Here is a 20,683-nt window from a genome sequence, read left to right on the forward strand (position 1 = left end):
CAAAGAGGAGAGAAAAAGTCCCATTCCCAAATTCCTCATGCACCAGAGCTGATCGGTGCAATCCTGGTTATTTTAGCGGGATAGGTGACATTTGAGACTTAAAATAAACACATTAGAAAAAAACAAATCAAAACACAACACAAACTATCTCTTTGTGCAGTAAGAATTATTGATTGGTTTCTCCTTATCTTGCGCAGCGCTTGACTCACAGGTCTATAACAGCGATAATTTTCCAGCTGAACTTTTCATCCTGGAACAGGTCTCAAGCTGGGAGACGTTCCCTTTAGGTGCTGGGACACACCAGGGATCTCAGGTAAGTTTGCACGGGGTTTCACTGGGGTTTCTTAGGACTAGCGTTTGCTTCTGTTAGTATGACTTTGGCAGGTGAATCAGTTGGAGGAGGAGAACTCAACTGCGTATTGTGGAGAGGTGTTCCAGGCTGGTGCTGTGATACTGAGTATCTGGACGGGTGGCTGTGCCCTGCGACTGGCTTGGGGAGGGGAAAAAGGAGGAAGGAAACCTGCAGGATTAGATTTGTTGCCACTAGAAAATTTTCCAGGTGAAATTCAGCAACGATCATGACTGCCGTATCTTACCATGGCAAAAGCAGCTGATAAGAAAGGTCACTTATAACAAGCCTGGGTGATCGCTTAGCTCTTTAGTGGTGTTGTTTCTCACTGCAGCCTTTCCAAGACAGTAAATTCTCCTTTCAGCAGTTATTTTTCCTAAATTGAGCTTTATTATGGTGGCAATATTGTTTTCTCATGTGCTCTGAGCATGCGAGCAGCAGCAAAGACGCTGCGGCATGAAGCTTCGCAGCAACTCCAGCTGCTCAGTGAACGTAGATCTGGTGGAAGACTGTGAGCTGTTTGGTTTTTTAAAGACTTCTTAAAAAGAGCGAGCAAAGTGTCCTGGGAAACGTGGGATCATTAATTTGGCCACTCACCCCATCCTATCGAGCCGCATGATGGGGAATGGGGATTGCTAGCAGGAGATATATTTTTGCTGTCTTAAGCAGGTTAAAACATAAATCTCCACTTCCCATCTTCATGGCTGCCGCTGCCAGCTCGGACACCAGGACAGGGGACACAAACCATCACCAGCTCTTTGAGGCTGCGATGCATTGCACAGGGTGGGATGTGCCCGATGTCAGGGTTGTCCCATCCGCCTTGCCCATGGGCTCCTTTGTGCTTCCACAGTGTCCCCGCCATGTGTGGGAAGAGGTCCAAGTGCTACTTCTCCCGCCTGGAGGTGATCCTCATCATCTGCCTGGTGCTCATGATAGCCGTGACCGTGGTGCTCCTCGTCCTCCACTTCCTCATCACAGGCCACAGTAGGAAGTCGAGCTCTTCCAGTACCACCGTCGCACCCTCCCCTAGTGTGTGTCCGCTGCGGTAATTAAATTAAAGGGGTGTGGGTAGAGGGTCACTGGGCCACTGCTGAGCCTCCATAACCAAGATGATCCAAGGCTGGTACAGCTCTGCTGGGAGGACGGGTTGACAGAGTTGGGGTGTTCATCCCGCAAAGAGAAGCTCCGGGGAGACCTTATTGTGGCCTTTCTGTACTTAAAAGGGGTCCATAGAGAAGATGGGGATAGACTTTTGAGCAGGGCCTGTTGTGATAGGACAAGGGGTGATGGTTTTAAACTAAAGGAGGGAGATTCAGGCTGGACATGAGGAAGAAATTGTTCTCCCTGAGGGTGGTGAGAGCCTGGCCCAGGTTGGCCAGAGCGGTGGTGGATGAACCATCCCTGGAGACATCCCAGGCCAGGCTGGATGGGGCTCTGAGCACCCTAAGCTGGTGAAGATGTCCCTGCTCATGGCAGGGGGGGCACTGGGGAGCTGGGAAGGTCCCTTCAACCCAAACTGTGATCTCCCCTGTGCGTGTTCTCTCGCACAGCCATGTCACGATGCTCTTGCTGGTCTCTGCAGTAGGACTGTGGTGGTCAAATCCAGTACAAGCATCTCTCAGAGTGTGGGTGCACAGCCTTGTGGACTGGCTTCAGGGATCCAGAAACCCTCCCTTCCCTCTCTCCTCTACATAGAAGGGGTCCCGAGGGCCCCTCAGTCCCAGCATCACACCATGGGGCTGCATAGCTGTTGCAATCCCATCTCAGCCCACCAGCACCTCCAGCTCCATCACCAGCTGTGGAGCTGGTGAGTGTAGGGAGCTGCCCAAAGTTAATTCTTAATTCACTTCTAATGTAACCCATGCTTGTCCTCTAGAGAGATAAAATCTCATGGGGAAAGAAAACATGATGAAGCTTTTGGTATTCCCATGTGACGGGAGCCCCTTCCCAGAGCTTGGTGTCTCCCCTGCCCCAGATGGGGCATCGCCCCATATGTCAGCAACGGGACCTTCCAGTTTCTAGACTTTGGTCTCAAATTGGATGTAGTTCACACTTTCTTCATGTTTTTAGGTTGTAGCATGTAAGAGTTGTGCACAAGTGATTCCCCTCTGTGTCACAGCTCTTGGAGGAGAAGGTGGAGGAACAGTAATTTTAGGGTAGCGCTGTTCACTCATGGCATTTTAAACGAGAGCAATGCCCCCTGGTCAGCCTGTGGCCAGTGTCTTTCACTTCTCCTCTGCTTTAAGTGACAGCCTAGGAAAGGTCAGTCTCAAAGACCAAGTGTCCCCTGTCCCAAGTGACAGCAGCTGGCTGGGGAAGACAGTGAGAACACAGAAATATTTTCCCACAGCGTTATCTCATCCTCCAGTGATTTGTGGTTCTGGTATTTCCTGATATGTAGATATATATGTTTTAATCGTAATAGCCCTTAGTGCCACTTTTTCCATGAGCTTATCCAGGCACTTTGTCCATCCTGTAGAAGGACTTCTGCACCTTCATGACAGCTGGGATGAGACATGATGTCCTTCTGGAGTCCTGTTCCTCACCGCTTGCCTGGAGGTCACTCCCCAGAGCTGCTTTTCCCTTCTTTGAGCTTCTGCTGGCTCCACCGTGATCCTCCGCTGGGACCAGGGCACCAGCGCTGAATATGGGATGTGTTGGAGGCACCAGGGCAACATACAGATACCCTCCTCTTTCTTCTCTAATCCTTTCCCAGTAGCTTTTAACACACTGTCCCCTTTTTCTCATTGCTGCTGAGCTGAATTTTTTGTGTGAAAACAGCTCTTACAGCCTCAAATCTCTTTCCTGCATGGTAGTGGTGGGCCTGGAGAACTTAATCAGCGAAGATGGGCTTGTCTCCCCCTCGCTGTGAATCATGACACATTTTACACAGTCCAGTGACCCCATCTCATGAGCTCCCTCTGTGGTTCTTCATGCCTGATCCACACTTTACTGTCCCAAATGCCTCATCAGCATCATGTGCCCACTAATCTACTATTAATTCTTACTATAGGTTCCAGCAAAGCACCGGCAAACTACTTACTGGGCGTAGGTCGAGCTGACTGCACGGGACCTGTGGCAGAAATTCCTCTGGTAAGTTGGGGGAATTCAACACAAGGTTGGTAAAATACTGATTTTCGTCACCTCTGGGTATTTTTTTGCAGGACTTCTGGTTTAGTGGCTCTTCCTTGCCAAATGGTTGTCATCTTCAAAGATTATGTGGAATTTCTTTGAGGCTTTGAGCAACCTGGTCTAGTGGAAGATGTCCCTGCTCGTGACAGGGGGGTTGGAACTAGATGATCTTTCATGTCCTTTCCAACGCAAACCATTCTGATTCAATGATCCTTTCAATCACAGGGCAAGATAGTTGCAATTCTGAATGTTCATATGTTGAACGAGTCCTCTGACCCTCTGGTAAATTAACTTAGAAGAACACAGGCAAATGAACACGTTGCTCAATATTTTGCCTGTGTAGGCTTGATGGGGCTCTTCCCTTCCAGATGGGATACGCCAACCCAGAGCAGGTGGGTGGTGGACTTCTCACGCGCCTCTACAGTCGAGCCTTCATCGTGGCAGACCTTGACGACTCCAGGCGAGTGGTGTTTGTCAGTGCCGACATAGGAATGGTGTCTCAGAGGCTGAGACTGGAGGTACGTGGCTGGAGATGAATGACTGGCACAGTCTGGGTTGTTGCTGGTATTAGCATGAAGGTTGTAGTCATCGCTAAATAATATCGAGCACGGCAGCACATTGGCTGTTTGCTTTGGGATCTCCTTGCAACATGATCTTGGAGAGATGTCGTGTCTCTGCTGAAGAAGAGCTTTTGATTCCTCAGCAAATGAGGCTGGACTTTGACTGTGCTTCTCTCAGTGGAAAAATTATCACTAATACGTTCTAATCACAAATACATTATCATTGATTGGACGAGAGGAAACGGCCTCAAGTTGCGCCAGGGGAGGCTGAGGTTGGATGTGGGGAACAATTTCTTCCCCAAAGGGCTGTGGGGCATTGGAACAGGCTGCCCAGGGCAGTGCTGGAGTCACCATCCCTGAAGGGGTTGAATGGGGTTCTCAGGACATGGGACAGTGCCAGGGGTGGGATGTGGCTGGACTTGATGATCTTGAGGGTCTTTTCCAACCAAAATGAATCTATGATTCTATCATAGGGCCTGTGCAATGCTGGGTCTCCAGCACCACAGAGGAGGGAGGTGCTGGAGAACTGTGGATGATCTGGTCTTCAGTGCAGGTTGGCCATAGAGGTCTTTACTTACCAGACTTTGTTTTAAGGCTCTTGCCACGTCTACCGCTATAACCTACTTGTGACAGCAGTACAGAAGTATCGGGCAGAAAGAGAAGAGCAAGGAGGAGGATGAATTGTTGGGGTTTTTGAAAGGGCTGATACAAATCTCCATAGCTTTTGAGCTTGAAAAAAGTTTTTTTGGGACCATCTACTTCCTCTTAGGTGCTTGAGAAACTCAAGAGCAAGTATGGCGAGCTGTACCGACAGGACAACGTCATCCTCAGCGGCACCCACACACACTCAGGGCCTGGCGGCTACTTCCAGTACACCCTCTTCTGGATCACCAGCAAAGGGCTAATCAGACCGTCCCTCAACGCTATCGTGAACGGCATCGTAAAGGTCGGTGTCATCCAGCCTGTTGACATGAGAGCTCATTAATGCAGAAAAGGTGGGGGGAGATATGTTTGGGACTACCGGAGCTCGTGCTGTGATGGTAGTACCTCCAAATGTTGCGGTCTTAACACACATTTGGAGGTGGGTTTATGCTTCCCATATCAAAAAACTGAAGCCTTGAAGTCTTTCTTGAGAAAGAGACAGTTGTGAGTGGTTTCCAAATATTATCATAATTTTCTAGAATTTTAGACTACTTAAGAAAAAGATATAAAAAAAAAAAAGCCTCCAAATTCCCAAGAAATGATTGAGACAGGCAGGGAGGGAAGAGAACGATTTTCCACATACGAAGATTTTCTCACATATGCCTTACATGCATGGACTACTATTCCCTGCCTTCCTGCTTTTCAGAGCATTGATATAGCACATCAGAACATGAAGAGAGGAAGGCTTTTCATAAACAGAGGCACTGTAGAAAATAGCCAGATGAACCGAAGCCCTTTCTCCTACCTTGAGAACCCAGCATCTGAACGAAGCAGGTAAAAGCTCCTCAAGTGGAAAGAAACAGAAGGCTGAAGTGGACCCTTCGGTTGGGACCGTGACCCTGCCATCTTGCAGCTGGTGTTTCTGCTCATTCATGGGATGGCTGAAAACACGGAGCCAAGACCATGGCAGAATGACACTGTTGCCATCCTGGATGCTTGGGTGGTTGCATCCCCAAAAATTAGTTGCAAGAGTGGGCTTGAAAGTTGTGGTTGCCCCCTCCAAGCGTGTGAGGTGTTGGTCAGGGATGTGGCCTTATGCTTTGTTAAAAAAAGGGGGGAAAAAAAGACTTCACCATTGAGTCAGATGGTAGAGCCATCCTTGGTGCACAAATTCGTATTTAGAGAGAGCTCCTCTCTCCATCCCCTGGAGAAGCAGCTCCTGGGGTCAGCAACAACCATAACTCTTCCCTTACCTTTGCAGATGCTACTCTAAGGTCTAACTGTGGTCTGGTAATATCTCTAATAACTTCTTCATTTCCCTGCTCAACCTCCTGGAGATTTAAAATGTCTGAGCAATGCAGAATGTGACCATGGCTCTGGTGCTAATGGGATTTCCCCACTTTGTTTTCATCCAGATATTCAGCCAACACAGACAAAGAAATGGTGATGCTGAAGATGATAGATGAGAATGGACAGGAGCTAGGCCTTATCAGGTACTGACCACCAAAGTAATATGTTTTTCTGCAAATCCTCACATTTCCTGGCATGACCCAAAGGCACCTGGGGAAGATGACCATAGCTGGTCTTCCCTTTAGGGGTGCAGAAAAACCTCCTTGTTGTGCCCCTCCAAGCAGATCCCTGCCCTGGCATCTCCAGGACCCTTTGGGCTTCTTATCTCTTCATCATTTTCTTCAGCACCCCATGTTTCGTGGGAAACACACCATTCCCACAGGCAGTATTTATGACACCCATCCTATCAACAGGCGTGCGGGGCAGCGTTTGGCTGCGCAAAGTTCAGAGCTCAAGGCCGGGCTAATGAAGTAACATGCAGTAACAAAGCCATAATTGCATTTTCCTCGTTTAGCAGTCACAAGTGAGAGTCTGACTGCATTGAGAGGAAGAGGAAGGGTTTCCTTTTCGTAAGAATCAAAGTGTTCCAAAGTGGTTTGGTGTGGTTTTTAACCTTGTTGACTCCTTGAAGCAAGAAAAAAATCCCTCCAAAATATAATTCTCTGGGCTCAGAAAAGAGTCTGTTCAACTCTGAAATTCCAAATTCTTGTGTCTTCAAGACCTGGACCATCACAGCCATGAGCCCACCTGGTCAGGAAGGGAGAGGATGGGAATAGCTCTGCCCTTTTAAATCCACCCCTAGGTACCAACAGTCTGTGTTTGTATTCTCCTGAAGAGAGTTCCCATAGGTCAGTTGAGAATATAGAGATTGAACGAGTGACCAATATATAGATTGAACAATGCATTTCCTATGTGTGTCTTCTCAGCTGGTTTGCCGTGCACCCGGTCAGCATGAACAACACGAACCACCTGGTGAACAGCGACAACATGGGCTACGCGTCTTACCTCTTCGAACAAGAGAAGAACAAGGGGATGCTGCCTGGAGAGGTGGGAGGGTTTTCGGACTGCTGAAAATAACGGGGATGGTTGGTGCTTTCTGTGGGCCAAAGCAGGTTATTTCAAACAGTGAAACAGGACAGCAGGCTAAAACCAGAAAAATTAGGACAAAGATGAACACTTTGATTCATTTACTTCCCCTAGAGAAATCACAAGGTGCACTCTTGGCTTCCCAAACTAGCAATCAGTGGCATTTATTGAGATTTTAGGAATAAACACAATTTATTTTGATTCAACTATTGGAAATACTAGAAAGACGTGTGGGATATTCAATCCGAAGGAATCAATATATCGCATCTGTGGTGTGGGATCACATCTGTTGTCAGCCCCACTTCTTTCTTATGGCTTTCAGCCTGTTCTGTCTTCTGATTTTGATTTATTCAGGAGATTTGCCATCCTAGAGTGCAAACACAGATCCTTTAAAAAGCATTCTTTCCCCTGAAACATAAATGTGGATGTGAACGCATCTCACAGATGCTTTGAGTCATGAGTTGATTAAGAGGGTATCCTGTGTGTATCTCCACCTTCAAATAGTTTCCCAGTTCCTATTTTAACACTCTGAGCAGAGGAAGATGTGCAGTTCACACCAAAGATGGAAACTGAAGGAAGTCTTGCTAATTCCTGCTTGCAAATGTTTCTTTTTGTAGTGGATTACCCAAAAGTTTTCACAAGCCTTGAATCCAGTGCATAGTTATGGGTGCAAGTTGACATGCACGCAAAGCTAAGAAATATTTAGCTGTATGGTCTCCTAAGCTCATTGTGTCTAGAAGTCTTACAAAAAATAGCTTAAGAGATGATAATATACCAAAATATCTAGTGTTGACGCATCCCATCTCTAAAAGAGGGGGGAAAAATGAGAGTACCTATGAGAGCTGAATTCAACTGACAGTGTGTGACCAGCCTTGCTTCTGATGAGTACTGCTTGATGTTAGCTCATGCAGTCAGATCAGTCATGGTGAAAAACTGGCAGGAAAAGAAAGAAAAGTCCTGTGCAAGGTGCTGCAATATTCCATTAACATCTGATCAGCAATGTGAGAAACGGGGCATGTGGCGGGAAGAGCTGCTGCTGAGATTGAAGAGGTAGATGAAGAAACACTGTCTGGATATCGAAGCAGTGCAAAGGTCACCCCGAAACCCATTTGCATCATGTGTGTCATGCTCTCCCTCGCCCTTCCTGTCCCCAACCCTTGGGATGCTCCTAAACGCCCATCCCAGTCCTACCAGTCACTTCAGAAACATCAACCAGCATCTCACACTCATTGACTGCTTGGACTGCAGGGAAAGCCACGGGTGATGTTAGCAATCACTGCGAGGCACTAACGTTCACCGGACCACGTCTGGTTTTGGCAGGGCTCTTTTGTTGCCGCCTTTGCATCCTCCAACCTGGGAGATGTGTCGCCCAACACCAAAGGCCCGTTCTGCATCAACACGGGGGAGTCGTGCAATAACCCACAGAGCACCTGTCCCGTGGGGGGGGTGAGTATGTCTTAGAATCACAGATTCATTTTGATTGGAAGAGACCCTCAAGTTCATCGAGTCCAGCCGTTAACCCACCCCTGGCACTGCCCCATGTCCTGAGAACCTCATGTCCGTCTGTCCAACCCTCCAGGGATGGTGACTCCAGCACTGCCCTGGGCAGCCTGTTCCAATGCCCCACAGCCCTTTGGGGAAGAAATTGTTCCCCAGATCCAACCTCAACCTCCCCTGGCACAACTTGAGGCCGTTTCCTCTGCTCCTGGCGCTTGTTCCTGGGGAGCAGAGCCCGACCCCCCCTGGCTCCAAGCTCCTTTCAGGCAGTTCAGAGATCAGAAGGTCTCCCCTCAGCTCCTGTTCTCCAGCTGAACCCCCCAGGTCCCTCAGCCGCTCCCATCACACTTGTGCTCCACCTCATTTTACTTCATACACATCAACTTCTGATAAGGAGAAAACTTGGGGAGGAGCAGCAAATACAGAGCCACGTGGTGGAACATTGTGCATGAAGATGACATAAAAAACAAAAATCACCTCTTTTGGGGCTATTCTGGATACCTCTTTCAGGAACTTACTGTGTCTTGTTTTCTGGTTATTCAGCCCAAACCTAAGTTTGCTGGGCTACAAAGGTTTAGTGTAGTAACTCGGTGCCCAAATTTGAGACGGCTGGCAAGAGGCAATTAGTTCCCACAGTACAACAGTCACTTGGGAACCTTGTGGTGCCATATGTTCTCCATATTGACTGGTCACTCCCGTTAAAATTAATTTCTTAACAGGCAACGATGTGCATGGCCATGGGTCCCGGTAATGACATGTTTGACAGTACAAGAATTATAGGGCAAAATATCTACTCAAAAGCAACGGTAAGTGATTCTTCACTTTTTTGGATGCTGTTATTACAGGAACGCATGTTCATTTAAGCAACTTTCTTGCAGCTGTTTTTCTGAATGTAGATGTAGATTTAGATTACTCTGAAGTCCATATCTATATGCTTAAGAAAAAGTGATTATTCAGAAAGCACACCATTTTATTTAGATACATCATTGTAGGTGTTGCAATTTGAAAATGTTGGTTTGGGCTTTTAATGGTATATTGATATCTCATGTGGATGTTGCCCCTCCCCCCGCAAGCCCATGTCCCAGAGGTGTCATGCCAGGAAAAATTCCTTGTGTTGGAGACTTCTAGAAGGTCTCAGAGACATCACCACATACCATTTGTTGACCAGCTTTGACATCACACTCCCAAACTAATGCAAATGGGACTTAAAATGTGCCAGCTTAAACATCCACAAAAGATACTCATGTTGCTTGACTTCACATTTGCTCAGTTGATATCCTCCATCCTATGGCCTCCCGGACAGCACCTGTGTCTTGGCTCAAAAGTCACCTGAATTTACTGGTTCCCCTTCTGTGACCTCATGGAACGTGAGAGTAGTCAGTAAGAAGACATTTTTTGGGGCTGTTTCAGGGACAGCAGCTTGTAGGAACTGGAAGGCATCCAGCAGAGGAGTTATATGCATAAGGCTTGATAGTGGCGGTTCCCTTTTCATCACCATTTCGAATCCTTGCCCTGAACTCACTCCAGGCTTATGGTGACTTGCAAGTGAAAGATTGTCCCAGTCAGTGTCCCAGCGTCTGTATCAAATGGTGATGGAAAGCATTGCTGTTGTTTTTAATGCTGCAGACTCTTGGCCTTCAAAGGCTGTGTCCTCCGCTCCTTCCTGCACTCTAACTTGTGGCCACACTTTCTATGTACCAATTTGAGGCATGTGTGCCACCAAACCATCTCCTGATGGGCTGAACAGCTTAGCTGTCAGCTCTATGGTAAATACATGGTAAAGTCCATGTGTTTCAAAGAAATGAACGCACCAAAAAACATCTTTCTCATAGGAAGCATTTCTTTGGTTGGTCTAAGGTGTGAGACACACCAAAAGGTTGCAACTAGGACAAAGAAGTTGCCATCCTTGTGGAACAGGCACGTGTTTCAGCTGTGGAAAGAAAAGCATGTCCAAAACTGCCGACCACAGCATGTTCTCCCTATGTTAGAATCATAGAATCATTTAGGTTGGAAGAGACTCTCAAGATCATTGAGTCCAGCCCTGAGAACCTCATGTCCGTCTGTCCAACCCTCCAGGGATGGTGACTCCAGCACTGCCCTGGGCAGCCTGTTCCAATGCCCCACAGCCCTTTGGGGAACAAATTACTTGAGATAGGTAGAGCTTGCAGTACTTGGAGCATGAAGGATGTAAAAATGTATGACAGAAACAAAGAAGCTTGGGAAAGACATTCTTGCTTTAACGCTTGGAGGAAGCTACTGGAAGGTGTCAACAGAAAGAAGAAATTATTCATATAGCTGAATCTCAGAAGAGCTGGGTTCCTGATTTCTTCTTCTTCAAGGATTTCAACCTTGTATGTCTGTCAGGAGCTGTACGAAGAGGCTTCCCAAGAGGTCACAGGACCCCTCAGCTCAGCTCACCAGTGGGTCAACATGAGCGATGTCTCGGTGGAGCTCAATGCCACACACACGGTAAGAGTGGGAGCTCCCAGGTTGCAGGCGTAAGGAAGGAGCAGGTATGTTCTCAAAGCAGAACCTGGCATGCTGAGGGGAACTGGTTTTAAAATATCTTGGTTTTGTTTTTTTTTTCTCATTCTGATTAAGGTTAAAACATGCAAACCAGCTTTAGGATACAGCTTTGCTGCGGGGACCATTGATGGCGTGGGGGCTTTCAACTTCACACAAGGTAATTTAGGGAACAGATGTCAATACAGCTTTGTGCAAATAGGGAGAAGATGGAGCATCCCCCAAACAGATCCAAACCCCCAGAATCATTTAAGAACATAAATGTCTGGTTGAACCACAGTCTCCAAGGGTTGTTTTTTAGGAGTGGGGAGAAGAAAGAGCTGGCTTTGGGGTAACCTTTTGCCTTTGTTCTCATTAGCCAAAGACTGCTAAGACGTAGCTCAGCTGGGCTAAAGCCTGGCTTTTCAAACCACCCCAGAAATGGGAGATAGCCAAAAGCCACTGCGAAATATCCTATCCCAGACCAGCAGGGAGGGGGTAATAAATGAGTTTGCTTTCCGATAGCTGCTGGGGCAGCTGAAGGACAGCATTTAAAAGATGTTTACCCCTCCAGGCTCAGTAGAAGGGGACCCGTTTTGGGATGAAATCCGGAACCAGCTACTGGGAGAGCCATCCAACGAAACAAAAGCCTGCCACAAACCCAAGCCAATCCTCTTTAGCACTGGAGAGGTAAGGATACACTGCTGTGTGCCTGGGAAGTGCAGAGATTGCTGATCTGGTCTAAGTTTTGGTAGGGCACTACAGAGGCTGTCCGTGCAAGCCCATATGGTGAAGAGCAAGGAGGGAGAGATCTGCATGGGCTTGAAGACATGAAAATAGAAAGCAAGAGTATGTGTTGTCATTAGTTTTCATCAGAATGAAAGAGGTAGAAATTTTCGTCTTGCAGAGCATGGTTTCCATGTGTCCCAGGGGGAGGGACCAGACATGCTGCTCTCATTAAGGTCAAGAAACCCAACTGAAGATCTGCCCTGGCCCAATTCTCAGCCTGTGAAACAGCCCTGAGCAGGATGCACAGGGACATGCATGAGGCCAGGGAAAGCCAACGGTGCATGGAGATCAGTGTTGCTTCCCCGCAGTCTCTGGCTTCCTCTGGACATCCTCTCAGATCTTAATAGCTCTGGGTGGATTTTTCTTCCATCCTCCCATTGGTTTCTTGCCTTAATCCATGAGAGGACTGTTCTTTTTCTCATGTGGCAAGCAAGTCCATGCAAAATGAAGTAACTCATCGTGGTGCCTTTTGGGAGCTCTGAGGACTGTATGAACTCACCCATCTCCTCAGCGTTACCTTCAAAGGTTTCTACCAGGTTTTGGCTTCCCCTGGAAACGTCCTGTTTACTTCTCTGCTTTTCTGTCATGTTTATGCAAGTGTCCAATAGTTCTGTGAGCTATAGCATTGGCTGATGCCAGACTTACTCATCCATAGGTAGAATGACACCAGGCTTAGGCTGGCATACCCTGAAGTGGGCTCTCCAGCACATCCTCGCTCCCAGCAGGACCAACATAGCAGCTACAGCAGGTTCCTCAGGACCATGTCCAGAAGAGCCAGGGCAATCAGCAAGGATGGAGATGCCCCATTGCTTGGCCCCCCCATCCCAGGGATGCCTCACTATTACAGGGAAGACCTATTCTTTAGGCCTAGCCTCTGTAGAGCTGCTGCCCTGTTGGTCCCAGCCCATCCCCATCCTCAGGGATGTTCTGTTCTGGGCAGGACTTGGTGTTTGTTCTTACTGAACTTTCCCAAAATCCAATTTACAACTTTAAAATAAACTTGATGGCCCATTTTCCACCTGCTACACCTTTGGCGTTAAGGCAAATGCACTGTACTGGAGCAGGATTGTGCCCAAGGTCCTTCAGAGCACTTTTAGAGGATACCATCTAGATGAAATGAGTCATCATTTTTCCTTTCATCTGTCTCTTTAAAAGCTTTCCTAGTGTCACTTTATGTTCAATTAGCTCATCTCATCTCTCATAAGTAGAGATCCCAGCACACAGACTCTTCCCACCCCATCTCCTCCATCCAGGATGGTGCTACTGAGAGTAAATTACACTTTATTCTTACAACTTTAACCCCTTCTGAGCATCCTTTTAGGGGTGCTCTGGCAAGCCTCATGCTTCTGATGTTCTTCACTAGGTTTTCCCATTCATGTTTTGCCCCCAGTAAATTGCTCCTCAAAAATCTTTTTGGCTTGCTAGAGTGGGATTTTGCATTTCACCTGCTGGAGCTACAACATCCGTGAGCTCGTGTTGTTCTTAATTCCCTTTTAACAGTCTTCTTCATTTTTATGTAGCTTTTTTTCTTCTTTTAAGATGAAATGCTGCTGTAGTGTGTGCTTTTGCCGATGATTCCAGTTTGTTTTGTTTGATATGGTGATGATTCCAGCACGGGCTGCTCAGTTTGAAGTCAGGGGTAGGTTGAGGGTTCCCTGAGCATCACCCTCTGGGTGACTTAGAAACTCTCCCTCTTCATCACAGCTGACGGTACATTTGTTCAGCTAATTAAGAGTTAACTCTCATTTCTAATTGCCATCAAGCTCTCTGATTTCACTCATTCTCTTTTGCTCACCTGGTCAAATGATCAACCTTATTGACCTTAACAGTGCCCTTTTCCCATGCAGGTGAGGGGTTTCTAGGTGTTACCCTGACCTTATTTACTCACTTAATTTCCCTGATTTATGACTGTAGGAATGAAAGCGCTTCAGCTATCTTTTTTGCTACTATCCCACAACAGTCATGCTCCTTTTTTTTCCACATCAGATGACTCGGCCTCACCCATGGCACCCTGATATCGTGGATGTTCAGATCGTTGCCATCGGATCGCTGGCAATCCTTGCTGTTCCCGGAGAGTTCACGTACGTATTTCCTTGGTCTTGTTCTATGTATTGCAGCCGTCAGCATTTCATTCACACTACCTGTAGTACTTCTGCATGCACGTAGTAAGGAGACATGGGCTCAAAATTGTCCCAAATATATGACAGCTGTGCAGGCACTACACATATATGTCCACTGCATGTACTTTCTTGTATACTGTCTTCTCTGCTTACCTGGGGTTTTCCATTCTGTAAGTCAGCCATGGGAATGAATGAGATGCAAACAATCTTCCCAAATAATTTCAACTGTTCATTGCAAAATGCAGTTTCGATGAAAAGAAAAGAACTTGTTAACTTGGATTTTATTTTTCATGCCACAAACACCATCATGGCAAATTGTATTGACTGTTAATGGCACAATGGTGAAAATCTGAATAGGATAATGATTTATTTCTAGCAGCCTTTTTTCCTACCCGCCCTGGGGTGCCTCCAGCCTCACCCTGGTTGTGATGATGTCTGTAAAAGGCTTTGAGGCGTTTTGGTTGAGCTCATGGCAGAGATCCCTCGGGGTTGCTGAGCAGCGCTGCAAGTGCCATATGAATTTCTGGTGGTGTCTTGCGTGTCCAACCAGCAATTTCTGCTCTAGCTCCCTGCATTTCTGGAGGCTGATGTTCTTCCCTTAACACCCCCAGGACCATGTCTGGACGCAGGCTCCGGGAAGCTGTCAAAAGAGTAAGTTGATGAGAAAGACATCCCTTGAGAGAACAGCGTATGTGAATCTTCACGTTTCTTGAGCCTTCCGGTTCTTGGTCTTTGTCTCCTCCCTGCTGGGGTCATGGGCCTCGCATCTCACTGTTTTCCTTCTCTTAAATGCATCATATACAGTTTGCATGTGCTCACTGACATGCTGGGAAATGAATATCCTCCCCAAAAGAAGCAAACCCAAGGGGTTTCAATCTATTAAGCCAATGCAAGTTAATTCAACTGGGATCCAGGCAAAACAGATGCTGGCAGGAGTTTTGTCTCTGGGATGGAGAGGTTTAGCTCCTTAATTGCTACCAGAATTTTGCAACGCAAGAACAATTGGGAAAAAAAGTGGAAAATGTATGTTTTCAGTTTTCCTGATTGATACATTCTATTCTCAGTTGCAGTATGAGTCCCATCTTAATCTCAGCTGCTGTCTCATAACTCACTGAGGCTGTCTCATAGAGTTATATCATCATTTTTTTAGGAGAATAGAGGCCACAGCTTCAAAAAAAAACCCACCCTAAATGTACTAAATTTATTGGAGTATGAGGTAATTTATCCTCTTTTTCCTGTGGGAAGTGAATATGAGACATTAATATAGGCAAATTACACTTGTAGTGTTGCATTCTTGAACTTCCAGCCCCCTCCCGTCTGCAACTTTGTGTTCTGTCCTGGTTAATACTACTACTACTAATAATAATAATATACACTAAGCACTTGTTACAAGCTAAGTGATTTATTTCCTTTTTCAGGAGTTTGATTCTCATGGTACATCACAAATGGATGTCGTAATCGCAGGCCTGTGCAATGTCTACACTCATTACATTGCCACCTATGAAGAATACCAGGTAAACAATTACAGTTGTGGATTGGACGTGTTTAACCGAATTCAGATTTTTGCCATATGGGATGATAACTCATGTGAAATTATGCACATTTAGAGCACTTTTCCTTTGCCATGAAAAGCTGAAGAATCTGTGGTAGAAATCATGAGACCTCCTTGTTTATTCTGGCCTAGATGACATGGTCCAAGGGCCAATGTGGTTTCTTGACCATAGCTAGGGAGTGCATATGGATGTTTTAATTTGGAAATGGTCAGACACACTGAAGGGAACTCCTGTGAATTCAGGTCTGGTTTAGTAACCTCCTGATGATTTGGATGAATGAGAAATTATCTTCATAAAGTGGCAAAATTGCCAGAAGAGAGATTTGGAGTGGTAGGGTCATAAGGTGAGCATGAACTATAGTGCTATGTTGCTGGGGAAGAGACTACAATATAGCTTGCAAGGCTCAGTTTTAAGGATCTTCCCAAGATGTGGTAGATCATATGCTTTGAGGAAGGTGTGGACCACTGGGTGGACTTGTGGGGTTCAGAAACCCTAAACCGGGAGGGAAGATTGGAAGAACTGAGGTTATCCAAAAGAAGTTGGAGAGGAGAAGACCTGAATCATAAACCTTGAAAAGAGTGAAAGAGCTGTGATAATTGGAGGAGTGACAACCGGTACTCTTTGTTTGCCATGGACTGGAGAAGGAAGAATAACTTGAAACTGCAGCAGAAATACTTAAGTGAGCTGTTGGGCTGTCTTACTTGCAGTAAGGGAGTAAATAAACCCCCGCAGGTACAGTGCTGATCTTGTCTTGGTCCTTCAAACCTTCCTTTTCCAAATTTACCCTTTGCTAGGCTCAACGATATGAGGCTGCCTCGACTATTTATGGGCCACACACCCTTTCTGCTTATATTCAACTGTACAGAGGACTCGCAAGAGCTATTGCTACGGTAATCAACATTTTTTATATGCCACGTGATGCTAGAGACATTTAAACCCTGTAAATGGTGATGGCTATACTTGTTCATCAGTGAGGTTGCATGATTGCTACCCAAATAAGAAACCTCTTTGAGACATTCTCCTATGGTATGAAAATAATTCCTGTAGTGGGGGTGTCATAGCACTTGAGAAATGCTACGGGATTTGGGTTCAAAGTTTAGAAAATAGATGCATGTTCATTTCCATTATCACCCTTGTTCTTAAAATCTATCTAAATACATACATATATATATATATATAAAACTCACATCATTGGTATGATTCACCATGGAGATACGTGTTATCTGCATGTGTGTACAAATGGGCACATCTTCCCTCCCCCAGAATACAGTTCAGGATTTGCCAAGTGGTCCAGAGCCGCCAGTTTTCAACATCGGTAACTTGACCTTGGTGCCTTCTCTCATCACCGATCGCGCGCCGGCGAATAAGACGTTTGGGGATGTGCTGCAAGAAGTGAGACAACAGTATCGAGTGGTGAGAGCTTCCAGGATTTGGTAAACATCATTGGGAATTTGTGTTTAAATTCTGATTCCTATTGCGAAAAAGGTCTTTGTTTTCTAAAGGGTGGTGGTGCTCTTCTTCCTCTTGTCATGGACAGCGTGTTTTCATGCCGGTGTCATTGTGCTGAGTGAAATTAAAGTGAGTGAATGAAGGGGAAAATAAAAGCCCTTGATATTCAACATGTAGATTTCCTCTTCTGCTTCAACATAAAATAACAGCTGATTGTTTAATAGGCAAATATCATGCAGTGATTTCTTTACAAGTCGCATTTGATGCCTCCTGTGTGGAATGCAAATGAAATAAAAACATCAGAAATGGTTCGGCTTTCATATTCAAAACTTAAATAAGGTGTTCAGAGCAAGGAGTTTAATCTCATTGCTGTTTCCAGCACTAAGGTAGGAAGAAGACACAGAGGCACTCTTAAAAGTTTCGCCTGTTTCTCTCCCTCCTCTACACAGAAATCTTACATGTTAGGCACAGAATACCAGTCATAGTATAAATTGCTTATTGCTATTGCAACGAGCGAAATTATAAATAATTAAAAACAACAACAACAACAAAAAATGCAAGCCAAGACCCACAAAAACTCAATCAAATCACTAAAATCTCATATAGCACCTTCACGTTTTCAATGTGCTCGGTCTTTAACACAAATCTCAATTCCCCCCCAGACAGAAGTTGCTGAAGTAACTTTTGTAGGTGCGAACCCCAGGAACTCTGCTGAGAACGCGGTAAATATGACACAACAATGCTGGAATTTGGGATCTTCGGGATTAGTGAATATTTAGTTACTGCCTCTGTCTGATGCATTTTAATCTTTGACATTCAGGTTTCAGAAGGAGCAAGATCCTGTGCTCCCAGCACTCTTTTTCCTTTGGTGGGGGTTCAGAAGAAGATAGTCTCTCTCTTTAATATGTGCTTTGGAAATTAATACCACTAGAGCGCTTCTGGGGCAGAGGCCTTATTTTGGTCAGATAAGGACCATTCGTGATCTCTTCATATGACAACAGAAGTCACTCATTTTGTGTGTTAGGTCAAATACTCTTTCTTAGTTGGTATCTAATGCCATCCAGTCATAGCAAGTGTGATCTCTAGTCTCCATCCTATCAGCCTGGTGTATTATTTTAAGAAAACAAAGAAAATTAGAAAAAGTATCTAATTCATCACAGAATTGTTGCCCCTGAGAGTGGTGAGATCCTGGCCCAGGTACCCAGAGAGGTGGTGGATGAACCATCCCTGGAGACATCCCAGGCCAGGCTGGACGGGGCTCTGAGCAACTTGAGCTGCTGAAGATGTCCCTGTCATGGCAGGAGGGGCACTGGGGCAGCTGGGAAGATCCATTCCAACCCAAACTATTCTATGATTCTATGATCCCATCACACATCTTGCATATATATTGATAGCAAACACCTCACCTGTCCATTCTCTTTTTAATGATCACGTTCTCTGCTCATTCTCTGCATCATTTATTAGCTTAAGTTTTTGCTTTTGCAGTGAAATATAAGAATTTTTACTAGTAATTACCATGTTTGCCAGTGAAGTGCACAGAAGCATAGTGATACAGGAAAGTAGGGACATGTCTGTCCCTTCAGCATCTGGCTCACTCTGTTATTTTTATTCCAGACTGAACACAACTTCCTGACGGTGGAGAGATACACCAACACTTCGGAGAGCTGGCAGGTGGTGCAGAACGATGCCTCCTGGGACACCAGGTGAGTACCCTGACCAGATTTCACTGTGCTATAGACTCCACAGAGTAATTTGAATTTACCCTAAATGGCTTCATTTCAGAGCTCCCATCCACAGGTTGGCCTTGTCCCTGTAGATGATGCTCTCTGGGGACTGACTGGTCCATATTTGGGTGGTTAACATGTCCAGAACACAACACTCCAACTTCTCCTTGGGCATAACTTCTGCAATGAAGGCTTATGAGTTTGGGAAAGGTAGAAAGAGGAGCAAAAATTATAGAAAGATCGTTGTCCATTTGTTCGTAGCCTATGTCCATCCATCTGCTGCACTGTGTTGATGAATAGAAAACCTAAGAGGTTCAGAGCGGTAGGGTTTTCATAAGGAAAAGCTGGCCAGATTTGTTGTGCATCATAAAGTAGAAATGATTTTTAAGAAGTCAATGATTTTTAAGAAGTTTGTAAAAAAACAAAGAAGAAGAGCAGAGGTAATGTTGTGTGGTGTTATGATATGGAGCTGGGAATGTAATAACATTTGTAGAAATATTCTTCATCCGCAAAAAGGACCACTGCCTCGTTTTTCCATGGTTCCAGATAGTTTTCGGCCCTGCTGGGTTTTGGGTTGGCTTGTTGGATAGCTTAAATATATGAGGAAAGGTTAAAAGAAGCTCTTAAAATATACTTGAGTGCATTCCGCTTATTGAGCTCTCGGGAGATTAAAATAAATGACAAGTGGATTTTCTTGCTGACTGCAGTTTTTGGGTTGTCTGCTAGGTTTTACTGGACCAAGGGATTACTTGGTCAAAGCAACGTGACCGTTGAGTGGCACATCCCTCGTGACACAGAGCCGGGCGTCTACAGGATTCGCTACTTCGGGCATTACAGGCAAAAACTGTCTCTCAGTCCTGCTGTCTCTATTGCATTTGAAGGCACATCTTCAGCATTTGAAATCGTAGCTCTGTAGGTGATCCATTCATTACAAGGATTGTTTCTTTTGAGCAGTAGATTTGACACCTGTGATGTTCATAATACATATTTAGGAGGGTTTTTTTGGCAAATGTTACTCTGTACATCATTGCTGCTGGTCAACTTTTGCTTTGCAAAGCTTGACTTCCCACAAAGTTTTGGCTTTTACCTGCAATTCAGTCTCACTAGTCCAATGTATTCCCATTCAAGCAGTTCCTGTCCTGGACTGATCTTGTAGTTGATTCTTATTGTAATAAAAGATGTAACTGTTTTTCTTCAGTCATCGAGGAAGTTCCGTTTGATTGTGAATAAGCTCTCTTGGGGAGAATTAGTGCATATCGGGAGCTAATCCAGGCCTTAAAATAGTTCATAATATTGAGCCCAGTCCATAAAACTGGAAAGACCTGCTGAATTCACAAGACATCAGGAGAGAAGACTCTTCAATTGTGCTTGAAGGGCAAAGCTGACCTCTTAGGATGGTAAAGGGATAAACAGGATAGATGCTCACCGGTAAGTTTTGAATATTGTTTCATTTAATTGCTCTGGTTTAGGGCATTTTGATGCTTCATTCTCTGAGTTAAAAGCTACCACAGACTATGGGTGGTGGTGAGGCAAGTGCCATATGAATCGAAATGTGCATAATTCTCCATAAATCAGTGTCTCGGTTTCACAGGTGCCTGATGAGAGGGGCTGTATAAGGTCCTGCCTCAGACCTCTCAGGTAAGGAGAGGAAGGTCAGTCACACACAAGGCAAAATATTGAAGCAGTTGCCAGTTTTTCCCTGCCAGAATGTGTTATTCTCTTCCACAAATGTCACTTTTGAACTGAACAGTGTGCTGGGTGGGCTCAGTGCTGCCCACCGCGTGTGGGGTTGTGTAGTCTCAAGGGGATGCTGAGCAAGTTTTTGGAAGAGAAGCCCTCTGAAAGCTCTTAATTGATTGCAAGTGGCCCAAGAAACTACAGATGGGCTAGAGGGTCCCAAGTGTCTGCAAGGACTACATGTATTTGCTCT

General features: G+C 45.6%; 1 protein-coding gene across 1 annotated transcript; it reads left to right on the top strand.

The window, feature by feature from the left end:
• The first annotated feature begins 265 nt into the window (after positions 1–265).
• LOC309440488 (putative neutral ceramidase C) lies at positions 266–19,670 on the top strand. The gene is made up of 21 exons (XM_082054176.1): positions 266–313; positions 1,200–1,333; positions 3,363–3,442; positions 3,850–3,999; positions 4,811–4,987; positions 5,390–5,517; positions 6,099–6,176; positions 6,960–7,080; positions 8,440–8,565; positions 9,336–9,422; positions 10,981–11,085; positions 11,218–11,299; positions 11,693–11,808; positions 13,894–13,988; positions 14,639–14,678; positions 15,446–15,541; positions 16,375–16,470; positions 16,844–16,993; positions 17,692–17,751; positions 18,644–18,732; positions 19,480–19,670. Exons 2-21 carry the CDS (start codon positions 1,210–1,212, stop codon positions 19,667–19,669), a joined length of 2,190 nt encoding a protein of 729 aa, XP_081910302.1. The 5' UTR covers positions 266–313; positions 1,200–1,209; the 3' UTR covers position 19,670.
• The last annotated feature ends 1,013 nt before the right edge of the window (positions 19,671–20,683 follow it).

The sequence above is a fragment of the Streptopelia decaocto genome, assembly GCF_964273445.1.
Source record: "Streptopelia decaocto genome assembly, chromosome: 5".
In the NCBI taxonomy this organism is placed as follows: Eukaryota; Metazoa; Chordata; class Aves; order Columbiformes; family Columbidae; genus Streptopelia; species Streptopelia decaocto.

Bases quoted from the DNA above. Each gene is read 5' to 3' on its own strand.
- LOC309440488 (XM_082054176.1), top strand. From the start codon at position 1,210: ATGTGTGGGAAGAGGTCCAAGTGCTACTTCTCCCGCCTGGAGGTGATC. The intron at 1,334-3,362 runs GTAGGAAGTCGA...TTCTTACTATAG, and splicing joins CTTCCTCATCACAGGCCACA to GTTCCAGCAAAGCACCGGCA. The intron at 11,086-11,217 runs GTAAGAGTGGGA...ATTCTGATTAAG, and splicing joins AGCTCAATGCCACACACACG to GTTAAAACATGCAAACCAGC.